This window comes from Dromaius novaehollandiae, chromosome 3 (genome assembly GCF_036370855.1).
Source record: "Dromaius novaehollandiae isolate bDroNov1 chromosome 3, bDroNov1.hap1, whole genome shotgun sequence".
NCBI lineage: Eukaryota > Metazoa > Chordata > Aves > Casuariiformes > Dromaiidae > Dromaius > Dromaius novaehollandiae.
In genome coordinates this window covers 87,891,477-87,910,151 of record NC_088100.1, presented here as the reverse complement: position 1 = coordinate 87,910,151, position 18,675 = coordinate 87,891,477, and the positions used below count along the sequence as shown (strand labels likewise).

At 38.8% G+C, this 18,675-nt stretch overlaps 2 protein-coding genes across 21 annotated transcripts in view; one reads left to right on the top strand and one right to left on the bottom strand.

Annotated features, from left to right (window-relative positions):
• Window positions 1–12,095, top strand: part of AKT3 (AKT serine/threonine kinase 3) — a 159,624-nt gene extending 147,529 nt beyond the window's left edge. For 6 of the 10 annotated variants that reach the window (XM_064509409.1, XM_064509402.1, XM_064509397.1 and 3 more), the window contains 2 exons: window positions 5,673–5,775; window positions 8,455–12,095. In XM_064509409.1, coding sequence (XP_064365479.1) covers window positions 5,673–5,775; window positions 8,455–8,540 — 189 coding nt within the window. In that variant the 3' untranslated portion in view covers window positions 8,541–12,095. The other 4 variants (XR_010388483.1, XM_064509401.1, XM_064509400.1 and 1 more) reach the window with 4 other exon arrangements.
• Window positions 4,377–18,675, bottom strand: part of SDCCAG8 (SHH signaling and ciliogenesis regulator SDCCAG8) — a 124,638-nt gene continuing 110,339 nt past the window's right edge. For 5 of the 11 annotated variants that reach the window (XM_064509395.1, XM_064509396.1, XM_064509388.1 and 2 more), the window contains one exon: window positions 14,908–15,343. In XM_064509395.1, the coding sequence (XP_064365465.1) occupies window positions 15,155–15,343 (189 nt within the window). In that variant the 3' untranslated portion in view covers window positions 14,908–15,154. Of the gene's footprint in view, window positions 4,486–14,907; window positions 18,217–18,675 lie in introns of those variants that run through there. The other 6 variants (XM_064509391.1, XM_064509394.1, XM_026102575.2 and 3 more) reach the window with 4 other exon arrangements.

The following is an 18,675-nucleotide window of genomic DNA, read 5'->3' as shown; positions in this document are numbered from 1 at the left end:
GGAAGGAAAATTCCTTTTAAATTAAAAGGAGAAAGAAGATGAGATTGACATTCTTAAGGGTCATATTTTTCATTTGGCAGTTTGAGTGCATCACAGTTACTTGGAAGTAGACTCCTCCTTATACAACACCAAGACAAATGACTGCTGTCATCTAATTGATTAGCTTTGAGTTAATAACATTAAATATTTTTTGCAATATTGAAATATTTGTCTAGTTAGTTCAGTAAGCTTGAGAAGGCTAAAGGTGTGTTATGCAGTTTGTTTATCTCTATGTAATTGTAACAGCGAGATACTGTACTTGCCCCTAATCTTCCCCCCATCCCTCCCTTTTCCTCCCCCAGGATGCATGGCAAGTTTCCCAGGTCTTGAACTGTGGAAAAAGTGGTGTTTCTCAGACTCCATTCTCATTGGATGCCAAATGGAAATGCCATTCACTGAAGATAATAGAGAATATTAAGAATTTAATATTGCTGCTTCTGTTATTTCTAGCATCAGGCCTTGGAAATGACTGGGGCAGATTCAGACTGACAGATAGGTATGAAATTAGATTTCTGTGTTAAACTTCAAATCTTAGAGTTGTAAGTTAACAGTAGAGTTTAGACTTCCATTTCTTTATTTTTACACACACATGCACACGTATATACGTGTATGTACGTGTATGTGTGTATAACACATGAACATAAAAAAATCTGTATTTCTGATCCTTAGAGTAAATTGTTGAATCCTGAAGATGTAGTCTCCTGCCCTGCTAGGCAGCGGGAACCGAGCAGGGTAATTCTCATACAAACCAGCAGAGCCGCAGCTTAACAAAAGCTCACATTGCTGCTTTTGGACACCTGCTATTACGTGTGCCTTGCTGTGCTCACATTATTCCTTTTGGACTTTTGATTTCTTGGATCAGAGTGGGGAAAAGCTGTGAGGATAGCAGCCAGTTACCATTTCCTTGTGGCATCATGAAATGCCACTGGGTATAGATAGATGTCTTCATGTTGTGATCATCAGAGCTGTAGTTAATACTGTATTGTGTAATATTTTGTTCTTTGTCATTGAGCCTCTGAGCTTAAAACTCCTTTGAGATGTATGAAGAAGTTTCTCAGTTATTATTCAGGCTCTGTGTCAGCATAAGTGGTTATCTCTGCAGTGGTCGCACCTTACTTGTATTTCTGATAGTCTTATTATAGCTAAAATTTGTGGAGATTTTACTTTACATTTTTAAACAAAGTCTAATAACTAATGAACAAAGGTGACAACCCTCCAAAAAAAAATAATTGCCAAGTTCCGTAGCATGGCCTGGCATGTTGGTGACATGGCTTCCAAAATCTGTCTCAAATGAATGGTTCTGTCTCTAATCTCCTGAATGTGTTGTCGAAGTACAGTATCCCTCTGTGTACACTTATGCACATCATTTACACCATTTTCTGTTCTTCCATTTTATGTGAAAGATTGTTAGGAAAGGATTTCTTACTGCATTTCTCTCATTTTCTTCTGGAGGTGGTGCCCAAGCTCCATGTGCCGGTTCCTCATTTCTTGACAAGAATTCTACAGGAACTGGTAAATTATTTTTAGAGGTTCTCCCTTTAAAGCTGGGAGTGTCTTGAAAGTATACCAATTATATGGAGGTCAGAGGAAGATTTTTATTTGGGGAGGGGGTGGTGTGCATGTGGTGGCAGATCAGGAGTTTCATGTGGTATGTTACAAAGATTTTAGACACGGTTGTTTTTGTGTAGGTGGGATAGGACAGGTCAGCAGGGACAGTCCCCGGCTCTAGCTGTCCTCACAGTTGTGATGGCGGAAATGATGCTGTGAGGGAACGAAGCAAAGTATATGGCAAGAATTAAAAAACCTCCCTGTTGCTTTCTGTTGAGTTGTATTTGTACATCTTTATCTCAGCTGCTATTTTCTCTTTTCCATAGGCTGTCTGTTGATGTATGTGAAGGTATAGCTTGTATAAATATCAACATAAGCTGCTGATGAGAGCCACATGGCTGCCCTATTTGTTATTACAGTCACCGAAGTCTCCTACTGCCTTTAATGGCTAGAATGTGAAAGATACTGCTGTAAGAAGAATGACTCCCAAAGCACCAATGAAGCATTTTGTATCGAGTTCCTCCCTTCCGGTTATAGCCTGGGGTTTTGTGCGTTTTTCTTGTTTTACTCTGCCAGCTATCTAGGCTGTTGGCATAACTAAGAGTTTCATCAGCTGATTTACTGGATGTTGCTGATTGACAGTTTCCATTAAACTTTTGGAAGTCTAGCTGCTGAACGTGGCACTGGAGGACAAAACTGCCTTTCATTACGGACTGTACCTGTGATTGATGATGTTTGTTTTAGCGGTGCCTGTAATAACTGGTTGTTGTGTTGCTGCTATTCGTTCCTTAAGAATCGTTTAGTACCGTGCTCCTGTTACTAAAATAAAGTTTTCAAAGTATTTTCATAACCATTACTATTTCAGGTAAATGGAGGAAACATGGGGATGATATAAAGTCCTGGTGGGATTTTAGCAGACAGAAAAGAGGGAGAGAGGCAAAAACAAGAGTAAGCTGGTAGTCAGCCAGTAAGTTTTTAAGGAAGAGCTTGTCAGCTAGTGTGTTGAGACTTTTTTCATTTTCATTTTTATATGAACAGCTAGTGTGTTGAGACTTTTTTCACTTTCATTTTTATACGAAAAGTTTTAGTTTTTATGAATTGGCATTTTGATTCGGATGATTAAGGGACTGGAGCGTCTGCTGTATGAGGAGAGACTGAGAGAGCTGGGACTGTTCAATCCAGAGGAGAGAAGGCTCAGTGGGATCTGATCAATACATATAAATACCTGAAGGGAGGGCGTAAGGGAGACCGAGCCAGACTTTCCTCACACACAGGAGCCTAGCAACAGGCCAGGAGGCAATGGGCACAAACTGAAACACAGGAAATTGTGCTTGAACATGAGAAAACACTTTTTTTGAGGATGACTGAGCACTGCCGCAGGTTGCCCAGAGAGGTTGTGGCATCTCCATCCATGAAGGTATTCAAAAGTCATCTGGACACGGTCCTGCACAACTCGCTCTGCTTGAGCAGGGGCAGTTGGACCAGACGGTCTCCAGAGGTGCCTGCCAACCCCAGCTATTCTGTGATTTTGTGGGAAAAAAGTGATCTGGAAAAAAACCCTAATCAGGGCAGTAGTAAGATTGTTCAAATTATATGTAACCTGTTTATCTAATGGATTTTTTTCATAATGAACTTATCTAAATTGTTTACATCAGTTTTTGAGAACTGTAAGTGTCTTGTAAAAGAATGTGCAATGGTGGTCACTTGACCTTGAGTAGAGTATGCAGCTTGGCTTTATACCATCTTTGGGTTTCTCTTCTTTTTAATTATGAAGGTGGTCTCTGAAATATTGGGAAAATGGGAATATGAGAAAAACGGCAGGCTGGGATGTTTTACTGCAGTAGTTTTGCGCTTTGGAATTCTGTGGCTGCTTTGCAAGGAGATGTACAACTTTGGACTGCCATTTCTTTTAATAGGGTGCAGAACTGATTGGGATGGCAACAGTGCATGCAAAAGATAATTTTGTAATAGTGCAGGGAGTTGCAGAGTAAAAAGGAATCCTTTGGTTTTTAACACTGAATATAGCTGGAAGATTCTTCTGATGATAAGTTTATATATCTTTATATAGATCTCTTTAATTGAATTTAATTTTATAGAAGTATTATCAGGTTTTTGCACCATTTTAAGTATATATAAATGACAGACTATTAATTGTTAGATTTTCGATCAAATAAAATATAGCTATTACTGTGTACTCTAAAAAGGCAAACAAACTGTTACAGGGAGAAAAGAGTTAAACTGTTGAAAGAGAAGATAATGCAGAAGGATTGAAAAGGTGTATCCTGGAATGAGTCTGATCCTGTGTCCAAAGAACGACACAGCACTCTGATGCATTCTTTATATTGTAAAGTATAGTGAAGATATTTTCTCCAGCTAACACAACTTCCACCTTACCAGCTGTCCATTTAATATGTCCTGTGTGAGAAGGAAAACATAAGACGGCTTGGGTGGCAGTTTTAAACCTGTATTTGCAAACAACGAGAATTTGTGTGTCTATTAGTAGTGATGATAAAAATGGAAAAGGGGTTTGTTTGTGTGTATTGTGTGTTGTTATTGAGGGGAGTTGGTTGTTTTAAGTGCCCCATTTATAAATACTTTACCACATTTTAATATTTTTCTTCTATGCCTCCTCCCTCCTCAGAAAACCCCAAAATGTAAACTATTAGAAATTAAAATAAATAATTGTCTGATTAGAGGTTTACAGTGACGAGCATCTCACCGAAAGAGTTCTTCCTTTGGCTGGTTTTGCAGAATTACACAGTTACAAAGAGTGCAGTCCTGATCGGACAGGCTTGCATTTTTTAGATGGCTCCTTTCGTGGATTGTGTCATCTCCTTTGGTTAAGACTGCGGTCCAAGGGTTCTTCTAGCATTTACCATGCATCCAGCTCTCTCCAAGCTGTACAAAAAAAGTCTTTAAAATGTGCATTGAACATAGGAAAATAATGAAGACTCTTATTATTGTGAAAAATTATCACCAAAAAGAAGGGTTAATGCAATATATATCGTGTCAATCATAAAAATGTGTCTAGTGCATTGAACTTGGTGGTGGTGGGGTTTTAACTGTAGTTTTGTTTACTTTGCTGTAGAGTAAGTTAACAAATTGAATTGTTTGGCATTAGCGTTCTTCAGTTGAGGAGATAAATAACATAAAGTTAGCAAAAACCATGCAGTAACTCTGACAGTATCAGCAGAACCATAATTTAACCTCTTCTATAAAAAGGGAAATTGATACATCAGAACAAAACATCACCCTCTCTGTGAATTGCTTTATAATATCATACATACTAAACTGCTTTATAGTTTTGGACTGACGCAATACAATTTCAGTTTTCAATTTTAATTTTCATAGTGAATGTGCTTTCCAGTTTTTAACTGGCCTATAGACTATGCTTTTGAAGGAGAAAGTGGATAGCAAGCCTGATGCTAAAATGGGGTAAGAACTCCTGCCCATAAGCTGCAAGCTGATACTAGTAATTTGCTGTTGGGAAATACTGCACTGTACTGTGAAAGAAGTAGGTAGGATTAGATCCAGAAATGTTGTATTCACAAAACTCACTTAAGCCTGAACTGACCTTTTTCAAATTTAAATTTATTTTCATATTTACATAATTTATTTCAAATGCAAGTTCAGATGTAGGCCCTGATGGTGCAAAAAGTGTATCTTGCTTACTATACTGTCTGTGTAGTCCCTTTTGCCTAAGCTTAATATACCAAACAGTTCTGGTGAGGTAACAAAGGGTGCCTTTGCATGACAGGTATGCTGATAATTAGAATGGCATGAAGAATTTCTAGGTAATTACCTTTATGTAACTCAATTTATCTGAAAATGATATGAAATCATCCGTACTGGGAATTTAGCAGTGTCTTGTTGTTAGCTAGATTCTGAGCTAGTATTTTTGAGAGAGATGCAGCTCTGATGACTTGTATCTGTTACCAGAGACTTGGCTGCCTCTCCATGGACCCTCTTACAACCAACCCCTTGGTCTAGGGAGTGGGCAAAAAGATTCCTTATTTCTGTCTCTGGTAGTAATTTGGCTGGCTTCAGTTATAATAATTAGGTTTTGTTTATTTATCCTTTTGCAGCTTGTACCTCCTTTTAAACCTCAAGTGACATCTGAGACAGACACCAGGTATTTTGATGAAGAATTTACAGCTCAGACTATTACAATAACGCCGCCTGAAAAATGTAAGTTAGAAATCATGCATAAGCGCAATGATCAGTGTATAATAAAGTATAGTGTAAGGTTTTTTTAATTAAAAACTCTTCTTGCCATTACCAGTAAAAATCTTCATATAGAAGTGTGTAAGAGTAACTCTTAATGACAGTGCACCTTTAAAGTAAGAATAATTAAAAAGCTTTAAATATATGGTCAGTCAGTTTTTTACTTAGCTCACATGTGGTTCTGTAATTCTTTATTCCAGGGAAAGCACCAGCTTCAAACATTTACTGGTTGGCAGTAAGGGCCCCATGTCAGCAAAGTACTTAGAACATGAACACCACTTTTAGCATGTGGAGACTGCTTCTAACTTCTGTGGGTTATTTAAATTTTGAGCATTAAGCATATTTTTAAATATTTTGCACACCAAAAAAAGAGCATCAGCTGCCAGAGAGAAAAGTGGATGTCCCTTGTGTAGATATCCATTACTTGAAAATGAAATTTACTATGAATCCCATGCTTCAGCAGAGCTCTTAAGATATTAACAAAGATTTAAGTGGTGCACTGAGTCTTCTGCAGACCTTCTTTGTTGGAGTGAATTTAACTTTACTGCAGTTTTTAATTTTATACATCTTTTGCTACACATACAGGCATCATGATCTGATCAGCCAAGCTAGGGCTTAACAAAGTTACTACCAAGCCAGTGTTAGAGTAGCAAAAATCCTGCTGCTGAATTCTTGAATGAATTCCCTTTCTAAATGAGATTAATTTTTAATTGGAGGTGGGAAGAGGATCATAAAGGTAGACAATAAATGGTATAGGTGAAGTTATTTACGCCCTCATAGAGCTAGCCCATTTTTTGGTGTTTCAGGATTCTGAGATTTAGCCGCAGTTTTCTGTTGGTATATAAATCAGGAGTGTTTTCTAGGTTTTGTATTTTTAGTCTTTGAACACAGCAATTTTAAGTGATTTTAAGTCCTCCTGCTGTGAAAAAAATAACCTTTTCTTTTCCCATCCATCTAATTGAGGATTTGTTCAGATTTGTAACTTGAACAGATTTTGTTTAAATTGGATTAACTTAGAGAGTATTGATACAATACTGTAAAATCACGATCTCTTAAAACTTCACACGTGCAATGAGAATGGCTATTTATTCTTCTGAAGCTGAAGCAGCAGAAAATATGTGGCCACTGCCCAGATGTCTGCTTCAAATCTGTTGCGTTTGGAGCGGGTGATTGGTACCAACCTAGCAACATGATCTTAAACTACCTACCTTGGCCTCAGCGTGGCTGCTGCAGCATGAAACTTAGCGCAGGCTGCAACCCCGCCACAATCAAAAGGAAAATACTGGGTGGCTCCCAGCAGCCGTGCAGGGATCAGCTGCTGCTTTGCTGGTAGGAGAAGCCGTCCCAGGCAGCTGTCACGCCTGCCTGGGCTCAGGCCGCGGCAGGTCACGTAACCAGCAACACAAAGGTGGATTTTCTCTTGTGACAGGAAAAGAGGTTTGTTGTGTAATGAGTTTTGTTTTAAAATCTACAAGTAATTGTATTACCTAGAATATGAGATCATCTCTGCCTGATGTGATTAGGCAGAAGGTTAAAGTGACTTTTAAGGCTGGAGATGTGGCAATGGTATCAGAGTTACTACAGAACTAAAGAACCTTGTCACTGATCTTTTATAGTTACTGAAATGGTTTTCATGAAATTGACTCTTTTTTAGATCACAAAGTTTTGGAAAGCCGCACTAAGTAAAAACTGATAGGAAAAAAGAACCAAACACTCCCTGTACATTGAGTTAATTTAAATTTATGGTGTAAAAGTTGTGTACAGTTGAAATTACAGGAACAGGGAAGCACCATTAAGGTCAAGCAGCCTAATCATAGCAATTGCTCAAAGCTTTATTAACTCTTGATTTTAGGTGTAGAATATATGAAGATACAGACAAACATATATAACTCTGAAAGGTTGCACATAAATACATGGTTAGAATAACAGTTTCAATTGATGCCTTTAAGGATAAGTGCTGTTTAAAAATCCATGTGAGAATATAGATTCAAATCCTCAGAGTTAGGCAACATCTGGTGCCTAGTTTCCATTGGCACTACAGGAGTTATGTAAATAAAAATATTTATGAATTTGGCTTAGCCCATGTTTCCTCTGATCCCAGTAAATACTGTAAAAATAAATAGTTTACAAATTAATTTAATAACATGTAAGAATTGAAATACATAGAACTTGCATCAATTGTTCATTTTGTAGGTATTCCTCCTTTTAACTCCCTTCAAAATGAAAGAACATTTAAATAAGGCTGCAGTAAGAATATCATTTCCTGAACTCAGCTTAAGAAGCAATGCAAATTGTTTAGTCGCTTCAATCAGCAAAGACTTTCTGTCTCTGTGCTGCCAGGAGATAGATATTCTGGCAAGTTTTGATTATCCTACAAAGGGTAGTAATAACTGGAGTTCTCAGGTGATCATCAAAATAAAAATTAAGAAAACCCTGAAATAAATAATGACTTACTGAAAAGATGTTGAAAATCAGCATGTGCATCAGCTTAAAATCAGTATGTGCATAAGCTTAAGTGAATAAAGATTTACTTGAATTTCAGTCTTAACTTCAGCATTGAACTCTGAGTGATGTACTGCATATCAGGTAGATAATAAAATTTTATTGTAAATATAACGACACTGAACTTTTCCCTTACTGCAGATGATGAAGATGGTATGGACTGCATGGACAATGAGAGGCGGCCGCATTTCCCCCAGTTTTCCTACTCTGCAAGTGGACGAGAATAACTTTTTGTTCTGCTGCTTCACTGTCGTCTTAGGTTTATCACTGAAAATGATTCCTGAACATCACCACCAGTACTAGATACTATTTAAGATAGCAGGGGCACTTTCAGAGATCATTCCAAATTGAACAAGTTTCTTCCCCAAACCTACCTAAAATCCATTTTGGTTTTTGCATGAAATATGGTATTTCTCTACGCTCTCTGCTGTTGCTGCTGCCCACAGTCTCAATATAATAGCAACGTCAAGAAGTAATTAACAATTTCTTTGAAGGTAGATGACTTGACTTCAGCATTGTATACTCTGTGCGCAAATAGTCATCTATTTTTCCTCACAGTGGAGGCTAAACAAATCATGTTGGTCCAGATTATCTTCTTCTAGAAGATGAGTCAAAATTGTAATTAGTCTAAAAAGACTAGTTTATAATATTTTCTTGCATCTGTCTGTGCTGGTTAGAACAAGGAAACATAGGGGTGGTGATGTACATATGCAAGGTTTTTGTTAGGCATATCATTACTTGAAGCAGGTCTCTGTCATTAACATCTGGCTGGAGTTTGTTTGGGAAACATTTGAGAGAAGGACTTAAACTGTTGATATATATAAATATATATATATATTATTTTTTAATTACTGTTGGATACTACAGAAGAAGCAGAAGGGCTGGGCTCACCCAGCCTGCCACTTAGAACTTCCAGGTTCATGTGCAATCATGGAGAATCGAACATTATACATGCAAGAAATGAAGGCATAAAAGCAGCAGTTGAAGTTGTTTAAGGGTCTTATAATTTGCACCAGATAACATCTTATTCATGCTTTTCTTTTTCTTTCATGATATACATCACCTCTGATGGCTGAAGAATGTAGACAGGCATAATGGTATTGCTTTTCACCAAAATGTGTGCACCAAGGTAAACAGGTGTTTGCCTTATTTGTTTTTATTTTGAGGTTGTGAATTAGCTTTTTCTCCGGGTGTTTAACTCTGAATATTCTTTTTTTTTTTTTTTTTTGTTATACTGCAGTAGTATTTATTTTTAGTGATAAGGATTGTGTGTGTCATGTTTGCAAATGCTGCTACATCTTAGATAGAACAGGCTTATAGCAGTTAATTTTGTAATATATGGAAGGACTGTACAAGCTGAAGGGAATAATGCACTTTTCTCCCATGTGGAAATTTTAACAAGGCTCTGAAATTGTACATATTGCTTAGAATCAGATTTTTGTGAATGAAATACTGTCTTTTAATTCTTTGGCAATGGAGATGAGGAATTCCAACTTCATGCGCCAAAGGGTTAAAAAAAAAAAAAGAAAAGAAAAGAAAAGAAAGAAAGAAGCAAGCTACATCTTGTACTCCATTGAGGATTAACACAATATAAAACCCTGACAGCACAATAGAAATTTTCAGTTATATAAGAAATGCATTTGAACAATGAGACCACAGTGATTACAAGAAAAGCACTTTATTATAATAATTAAAATAGTAAATGTCTGGGATCAGCCATTCTCAAGGAAGGATTGCCTTCAACCAAATAAGTCATGAAATCCAGCATGTTATGTGTAACCGTGGTACCTGACTGACTGAATTTAAAACGTCACAAGCAACACTCCACTGATAGGAAAATGTTTTCTTTCCATTTCCGAAGATTTGCATCTGACAGAATGTGTGCATAAACTTTAGCTTTGATCTTCAGCAATGATAATCTTAATAATAAACCCTTTGGTGCTAGGAGTTGGGCTACTAAAGCAGCTGCCAGTCAGTGCAGTCATGGTGTGCATGTGCCCCCGGCTAGTGACATCAGAAAACCCTGACTCCATGGGATTATCATTTGAAGTATCTCTGTGTTTGTATCTGGTTAGCTCCCACAAAGACTGTGATATCACAGAGTATTACTGATTGCATTGTATGAATGAGTAGATGAGTCTGAAAGGAGAAATGTTCATACGCAGATGCCTTAGCCTCTTGAAGTTGAAAGTTGAGTACCCTAGCATGAAAGCCACTGCTGGCAGTGCATATGCTGGGACAGTCAAGGGGTAGATGGGCATTATAGCAAGGCAGCTAAAGACGCAGACTAATTTAGACAATTTTTCGTGTGTTATGTTTTATCTTTAATAATGGATGGATAATCAGAAATATATCATGATGTATATTCTAACTATGTAGGACTCATTCTGTCACCTTGTAACACTAAATGCTCACATACAGAGATTTACTCCTCTATGGAGAGGGAAAAGAGCACAGCAAATGCATTGGAGGTCTGTTCTGCACTGTTCGTGTGGAAGTGTCTACACTGATGCAGTGACTGACTGAAATAACTGGTTACTTAACAGGCGGGCATTATTTAGTTCTCTGAAAAGGCCTCATCCGTACAGACTAAAACTGAAGTGATTCAAAATCTATGTTATATGCCTGTGTTTTTGTCCTGGCCAGCAGTTCCTCATGTGCAGAAGAAACGCTGTGGTTAGATGGTTACTGCGTAGCTAGTTAGAATGCAGTTTGCAGTAAATATCTGTTGGTGAATTATTTGAAAACCTTTTAAGACTTCACTTTGCGTTGTATTATCTGCCTTCCAAAATACCATTGATCAAGTTGATATTACGGAGAGAGGTAACGTTCACTTAATGCTGCCTGGAGTTGGGAAATTCTTATTTCTGTCACCAGTGTTAGAAATGGATGAGAGAGAAATTGTCAAGCTGTGCTAAGAGAAACCTCTGAAGCTCTTCTTTACTGTTCCCAGTTGTAGCTGGATTTGGACAGTAGCTGGTGACTGGTTCCCTTGAGCCTTTGAAGCACAGTACATTTCAGGCTTTGACTCCAGCTTGTACTGACTTCCATGACGTACAGTATGCCCTCTTGTACTGCAGCCATCTCTGAGGAAATAGGTCATTTCTGTTTGGATTTTGGCAGTTTTGCACACAGCTTTGCTTTCCACACTAATCCATCTTCCAGTACATTCCTGTTGCTTAAAGAACATTTATTCCAGTATTGTTTTACATTTTTTTCCATCTTTATTTGCGGCTTCTTAAAGCTGACTGTTCTTGCAGGGGCCATGTGCTTCTCCTAGAGTACAAAAGTAAGGTCTTTCCTTACTAACTGCAGGGTCTATATATTACACCTCAATGTACACACTTTGCTGCTACTGTTTGTACTGTCTACAGTAGAATTTCCTTATCTTGCTCCTGGTAGTGCATTACAGGCAAGCATGAAATGTAAAGTATTTATTTAAATAAAAACCTCTAAATTGGTAATTGAATTACCTCCCTGTAGCTTTAGAGTTTGTGACATTTCTTGACCTTGCTAGTTCTTTCATTAGATCCATGCAAGATCTAGTCATATGGTTAAGGATATTAAGCAGACACGACTATGAACCCAAGAAACCGTATTACTGTTGGTCATACTTAAACTGTTTATTTCCTTAAGTATATGACCCACAAGGATGTGAAATAACTACAAGAAACTGTTTTTGTACACTGTACATCCTTAGTATTTTTACACGTATATGATAGGGATGCACATTATTTTCCTTCGTACAGACAGCTTAAATAAAGCACTATGTCAATCTGCTACTTCTGTGTTTTTTAATGCTAATTTTGTTCTGAAGGTTTGTAAATATATATATATATGTATGTTCAAGCTTGTCACAAAGGACGTATTTTTTATATATGAACATTACTATTAAATATCTAGAGGATAAAATTCCTAATTTCTTCCATGTGAAAGGAAAACTAAAATGAGAGGGCTACATTGCAGATTACAAAAGATTTCTTAAGTTTTGGGTTAAATATTTACTTCATATCTTTAAATAATTTTATATAGGTTAGATGCCTCAATCCTGAAATGCGAAAAATACCTTAATTAATTTCTTCGTATAAGGAAATGTACATCTTTTTTTTTATTACTGTATATTTAATGATCTGTGCATGTTTAGTTAGAATTTTAATTTGCTGTGAAGGCTTAGTGATAACTGTAACTCGCTGTGACATATTTGAAGTAGTAGGTGATCACTTTCAGTTTGTACATTATTAAGTTACAGTATTGTACAAAAATAATTCTTATGACTAAGCAAGATGCATCTATGGTTTGGACCACGCATATTTCCATACAGGTGGTTTCCATTAACATAAAAGCTCTAAGAGGTATATGTAACTTCTAAAGTAAATTTGGGTTATTCTTTTCAAGTAACGATTACCCAGGGCCACATTCCTTTCGTAACACCTAGTATTTGTCAGCTAGTGAAATTCCTTGCGTCAAATCCCCTGGCTAGATAATGTGCCGGAGGAAGGAGAGGGAAAAGATGGGAAGGTGGGGTTAGCGGGGCACCTAGGAGCGGGATGCTGCAGCCCGCGAGCTGGGCCAGGCCCATTTAAACTGGCCAGTCAGGAGGGCGAAGCGTCCCCAGTGGCCGTCTGGTTTTTAGCTTGGTTCTCAGACAGGAGCTCTTTCCTGGAATATGGGTGCTTGAGCGAGGACCCCCTCTCTCCCCCAGGAAGGTGCCCGTAAAGGTGAGCCAGACCTTTGTCGCAGTACAGTAACAGCTCAGGGACCAGGCCTCAGCTGCAACGTTGGAAGGCTGCTCTGTTCAGTCTGTAGCGGTGGTGGTGGGGAACATAACACTTTCCAGAATAATGCCCTAGTTGTGGACATTGAATTTTCTGGATTTGATCACCTAAGCTGGTATTTGTAAACTTTGTGTAATTACACACTCTGGGGCAAAGTAGATGGGGAGAATATGCGACTTAGGGAAGATGTGGTGCTGTCTGTGCTAAATGAATAATTAATTGCTACGAAGTAAAATAGGTTCTGCAGAGAAATTGATTCCTTCTAGATTCCCTGCCGTGTAATGAATTAAGCCTTGGCCTGGGATGTGGCAGAGCTGAACGTGAAAAACAGCTTCAAGTCGTACATACCTGGAGCCCAGCACGTTTCCTTGAAATCATGTAGACATGAACACACAAACACACAGGCACCCTGAACCCTGCTCCCCACAGGTACAACGAAAACTACCTGGTAGGTGAGGTGGCTCAGAATAGGTTGAAGGGCCTGCTGTCACTGGGGCCATGGCACAACAGCTCCAAGAGCTCACTGAAGCCTAAATGCTGGGACTAAGTTCCTTTGGGTGTTCAGCATATGGTCCCTTTCTTAGATTTAAACACAATTTTACACTGTAGAATAGAAAAGAATGCCACTTCTTGATTCCCAGACAAGTCTCTCTGGTGGCACCACGTCACATGCTTATTCCACCTGGCACATCATATAACATTGTTACTATGGCTTTAGGCATGCATTTGTAAGTGTATGGTGTTAGCTGTGTAACCATCTATGAAGTATTGACAGTCTAGCAGTTGTGATCCTGGCCAGTGCAGAATACCAGTAGCTCTGCTAGAAAGGAGGGTTTTTTCCATCTCCAGGCTTTCTCTTCCCTAAAGACTTGAGGCAATTTTAAGCATGTTTTTATTGTCATATTGGTGAAGCAGTTTGGGGAGGAGTTCAGATGTGTTTGGCAGTTTAATATGGCAGGAAATTGAAAAAGAGAGGAAAAAACACTTTGATGTTAAGGCTGAACCACTAATAATTCTTAAAATACAAGGGAATGAAAGATTTTGTCCCACAGTAAATGGTAACTTATTTCATGTGGTGTTATTCCTATTTTTGTTCCTTCTCATTTTATATGTTCATGCTGCCTAAGCTAGCCTTATTGTAGGGGAATTGGATTTTTCTTTTTTCTTTTTTTTTTTTTTTTTTTTTTGCTTTACCAGTGCAGTTCTGCAACTGGGTTGATACAGTGAAGGTACCAGATGGAGAACTTTTTTCTTACATACTTACTGTACGTGAATTCAACAAAAGATTCAGATACATTCTTTCTGAAACAGTCTAGTATTTGGAAAATAACTTTTAAAAACAGAACTATGAAATTAAGCAGCAAAAACACCCTTGAAATATTTAGAATTCAGTAGTTGTTTGAAGCTGAGTTCAGCTGATGCATGTCCCCAAGCCAGATAAGTACTTGCAAACGGCAAAGTCGTAGAATCACTTAAGTCATGACAGCTGGGCACCTCATTCATGTATTAGCCCTCACTAAGGGTTCCTTTGTCTCCAAGGCTTTATACAGTGAACATTTTCAACGGAAACCTTTCCTATGGAAATTATTCCACATGATCTGGAATATTTCTGTCATTCTTATGTTTTTTCTGATGGTTACACAGTTGTTAGGACCCTCACTTTTGTACGAAAGTGATGAATGTCATGTAAAAAATAAAGTTCCCAGGTAGCTTCTGGTAATGAGATTATAAACACAAGGCCAGTGTGACTTGTGCTTACAGTGCCCTCCACCCTAGTCCATTGATACACTTTCTCTTGAATGCAAAAGGACACAGCCAGGAAAAAAAAGAATCAAATTAAGTTTATTATGATTTTCATATGTAAATAAGACACAAATGTTATCACAAAAATAGATAAAAGTATTTATAAAAAAATGTGCAAATTATGAATGTAAGAGCTGTTAAAACTGGATTGCAAGTCTAGCCTTTTCAGAAAAGTCATTTATCAGGTGCCTTCCTTGAAGGTTTGGTAGGCTAGTAATGCTTCAAAAAAAATTTTTAAACTACATTCTGTAGTTAAAAAACGACTACAAATCAGCTGAAATTAGCAAGTGTGTCTCTCTGCTGCAAATGTTGCTTTGGGTGAGCTTCCAACAAGGCCAAGTTTCAGATCGGTACAGAGGAAAACTGAAAGATAAAGATAGAGAAGTAGTCGTCTGTAGTCTGTAGAGTTGCCTGCATTTCTGATTTGTGTCACTTCGGCCTGGAGGTGAGTTCTTAGAAAGGAAGGACATAAGCGGTTAAGAATGGGGTCCTGCTGGGTAAACAAGCACTCTTGCAAAAGCCAGCACTTCCTGTAGCCCTGCTGTCCTTGCTGCTTTCTAAGATCAGAAAATCTTACAGGTAGCAAGAACAAGAGCTATCTGATATCTGAAAAACAACATCTCCATGAGCTTTAGACATTGCTTGTGCTTAGCAGTAAATAACTGAGCTCTTGTTTGGGGCACGTCTAAGATCCTGCCCCTTCTCCTTTCCAGGAAAGAGGAGGCAGGTTTGTGCCAGAGACTGTTTACTGTGAGCTGTGCAGACTGCAGCCAGGGTGGGCAGCTGTATGAAAACAGGAAGCTGTCTGTGTGCTGTTAAGAAACCTCTGGTGGGAAAGCTAATTTGCCATTTTTAACCTCTTGCATAGCTATTGTTTGTGCTTCCTCAGTAGCACTTCAGGACTTAAATTAAGAATGAAGCATTAAATGCTATTGGAGCTGGGGTAGCTACCTAGATTTAAGCAAGTGGAGTTTTAAAATTTGAATTTAGAGAGGTAAATGGCCTCAGAACTAAAAATAAACTTTCTAATTTGGCTGGTTTTGCATTAGAGGACTACAGCATTTGTTTGCTTGTTTGTTTGTTTTAGTTTATATAAGGTAATTAGAGCTGAGTTAAATGAGGAGAATTTACGAAGCTGCAGTTTATTAATGAATTAAAGACAGTAATATGGTGCTTCTTTCCCCAAAATACATGCACCAGCATCTCCCATCAGTTGCTACAGTTGCAGTTCCCCAGCACAGTGCAAGAAAAAATGTCCACAGAAGGACTGGGGGTTAAATTCAGTATCTGTGACTGGTTAGTGAGGGTGAGAGGAAACTTGCTCCATGCTGCATTAACCCTGTATGCAAGGCCAGCACTAGAGTACAGAGAGAAGAATTAAAAGACGAAAGAAATATCAGCTCCTGAGGAACTATCCTGGCAATTGTTGCTGTTGTGGTTTAAAATGTCCTCAATCCACCCATTCCTCCAACAAGCAGCTTGTGGCGGTCCCACTGATAGCCCAGCACATTAGCACAATTCTGTCTCCACCAAATACTAAAACTAACATGCCCAGCTATAACCTGAGGTATGGCTATATATTCCTTTTAGGTACCCCTTTTCAGACAGTAGCACTTTGTACCATGGCCTTCAGAACACTTTGACCCCTGAGATTTTATACTGTTACATATAGCTGCCATCTTTCCTTCTTGTCAGTCTACCTGAGCATTTGCTACCTCGCAGCAAAAAAGCTTTTCATTAGCTCTACGTGTATGCACATAAAACAGTTGGTATCAGTATTTCTACCCTTAAAGCTTCCAGGGTGCCTATATTTCTTTTTATCACCACAGTCACCCAACATTAATGATTTGCAAGATGCTGAACCCCAGCTTGATTGCTGCAGCAGGCATTTCTCCAGCTGACTACAGCAGGGCATCACTTGCTTAAAAAAAAGCACAAATACTGGCAAAGTCTTAGTGTGCCCAACTACACAATAGTCTGCATGCTAAAGCAGTCATTTGAGAAGTGGGATCAGTTCTCTAATTAAAGGAACATGAATCTGTTACTCCTAATGTCCAGGTAATTGCTGAATGATCTGGCCACTGGCTATTCAGAGGCAAGGGCCTTTTCAGTCTTAACGTTTCTCTTCCTCCTGATACTTCAATATTCAGTGAGCATACCTCTGCAGCACAGATTGCTGGAGTTCGCCCTACACCCCCTCGCCTCAGTGGCATATGTTTTAATTCTGTGGTCAGATATTCTCATATGTGCAGATTAAAGCTTCTGTAAGTAGTAAAACCATTGAAACCTGAACATTTTAATCACTGTCAAACATATTTATAATGGAGGAGAGGGGAACCACTAGACTCCTGTTCTGTTTGGTAAGAAAACATTCAGGTGGCTTAGTCGCCCAAGTCCTCAGTTGGACCCACCGACAGCAGCAGGCTTCACAGCAGCTAAAGACCTCAATGGTGGGTGCTGCAGCACTGAAGCGTTCCCATGCAGCCTTGTATCAAACGCAGCTCTAACTGCATCGCTTCCATTCAGAGTTGGCTTTTAACACATACCATCCCTGACTAAACGCCACCTAATGAGTAACAAAGTCCTGCTTTTCACCTGCTGTAGTAACTGTCTGTGGAAATGTCACTGGCTGTTACAAACAACTGGCAGAAGCACCATTTCTTGCATTAAGACTACACTGCATCTCACTAATAAATAACTGAAGCAGCCCTCAGTTCTGCTGAAGAACAGTTGAGAGCCTGCTAAGGATCAGCCTGAATCACTTCTAACACTAAAGATGGAGCAGCTGCTCACTTTCTGGACAGAACACTACCTTTCTGTAACATTTAATGGAAAAAAAAAAAGCACGAATGGGGCATTTGGGAGAACTTCAAGCATTGCATTTGTGGCTGGGAACCCACTGAAAATTCATGCTCAGGTAAGAGAACAAATGGACTCACAGCTCAGGAACGCCTGTCACTTTGGCAGGCCCTCGCACTAAGCAGCTAGAGGGGTGAGGATGGGAATACAGTAAAGGGTGAGTATATATAAGTTCTGTTTAGAAAAAGAGTGGTCTGCTCACAGATACATTTACTGAAAAATAGGACATCTGTAAGGAGGGAGGAGACAGTTTCAATGGCACAGCAATACAGAGAGCCTGGGGAGATCGCGGATGCCTGCCAAGGACACAGGCTAGCTTGCACGAGGAGGTCTTCATGGGAGGAGGCAGAGTAGCAGCATACGCCGACAGACCTAGTTGGAGCTAATCCCCAAGGTCCATAGTCTGTCAGTTAGTCTGTGCTTTCACCACCTCAGCTGGCCAGCAACCCCTTCCAGCAAGCAGAGCCTGCAAGGGGATTATATAAATCGGGACACATACTTATTTCTGTAAAACTGATGGGCACCAAGAGAGATCCTGCAGATGGGGAGCTTCCCAGCTTTCAGGACCCTAATCACACTAGATGGGCAGTGCTGAAGCTTCTAGTAATCTCTGTTTAGATGTCTGTGTGCTATATCATGCGTATTCTTATTTAATAGGTATATAGGGTAGGAGATAAATCTCTCTCATTCTCCTGACTTGGAGCAATTTGAAATGTAGGAGAGACTTTCAAAGGCTGAAACTCAAAACTTGACTCTTTAAAAAAGACTTTCAAAATCAGAAGTGTAAATTCCATAATTAATCTTTTCACTACCTTTAGATGCTCATTTTTAATGGATCAGAATATGTTATGAAGTATACCATCTATTAAATAACAGTGCCATCTATTAAATAATAGTTCTATGACTTCACATTGGCATATGCTGT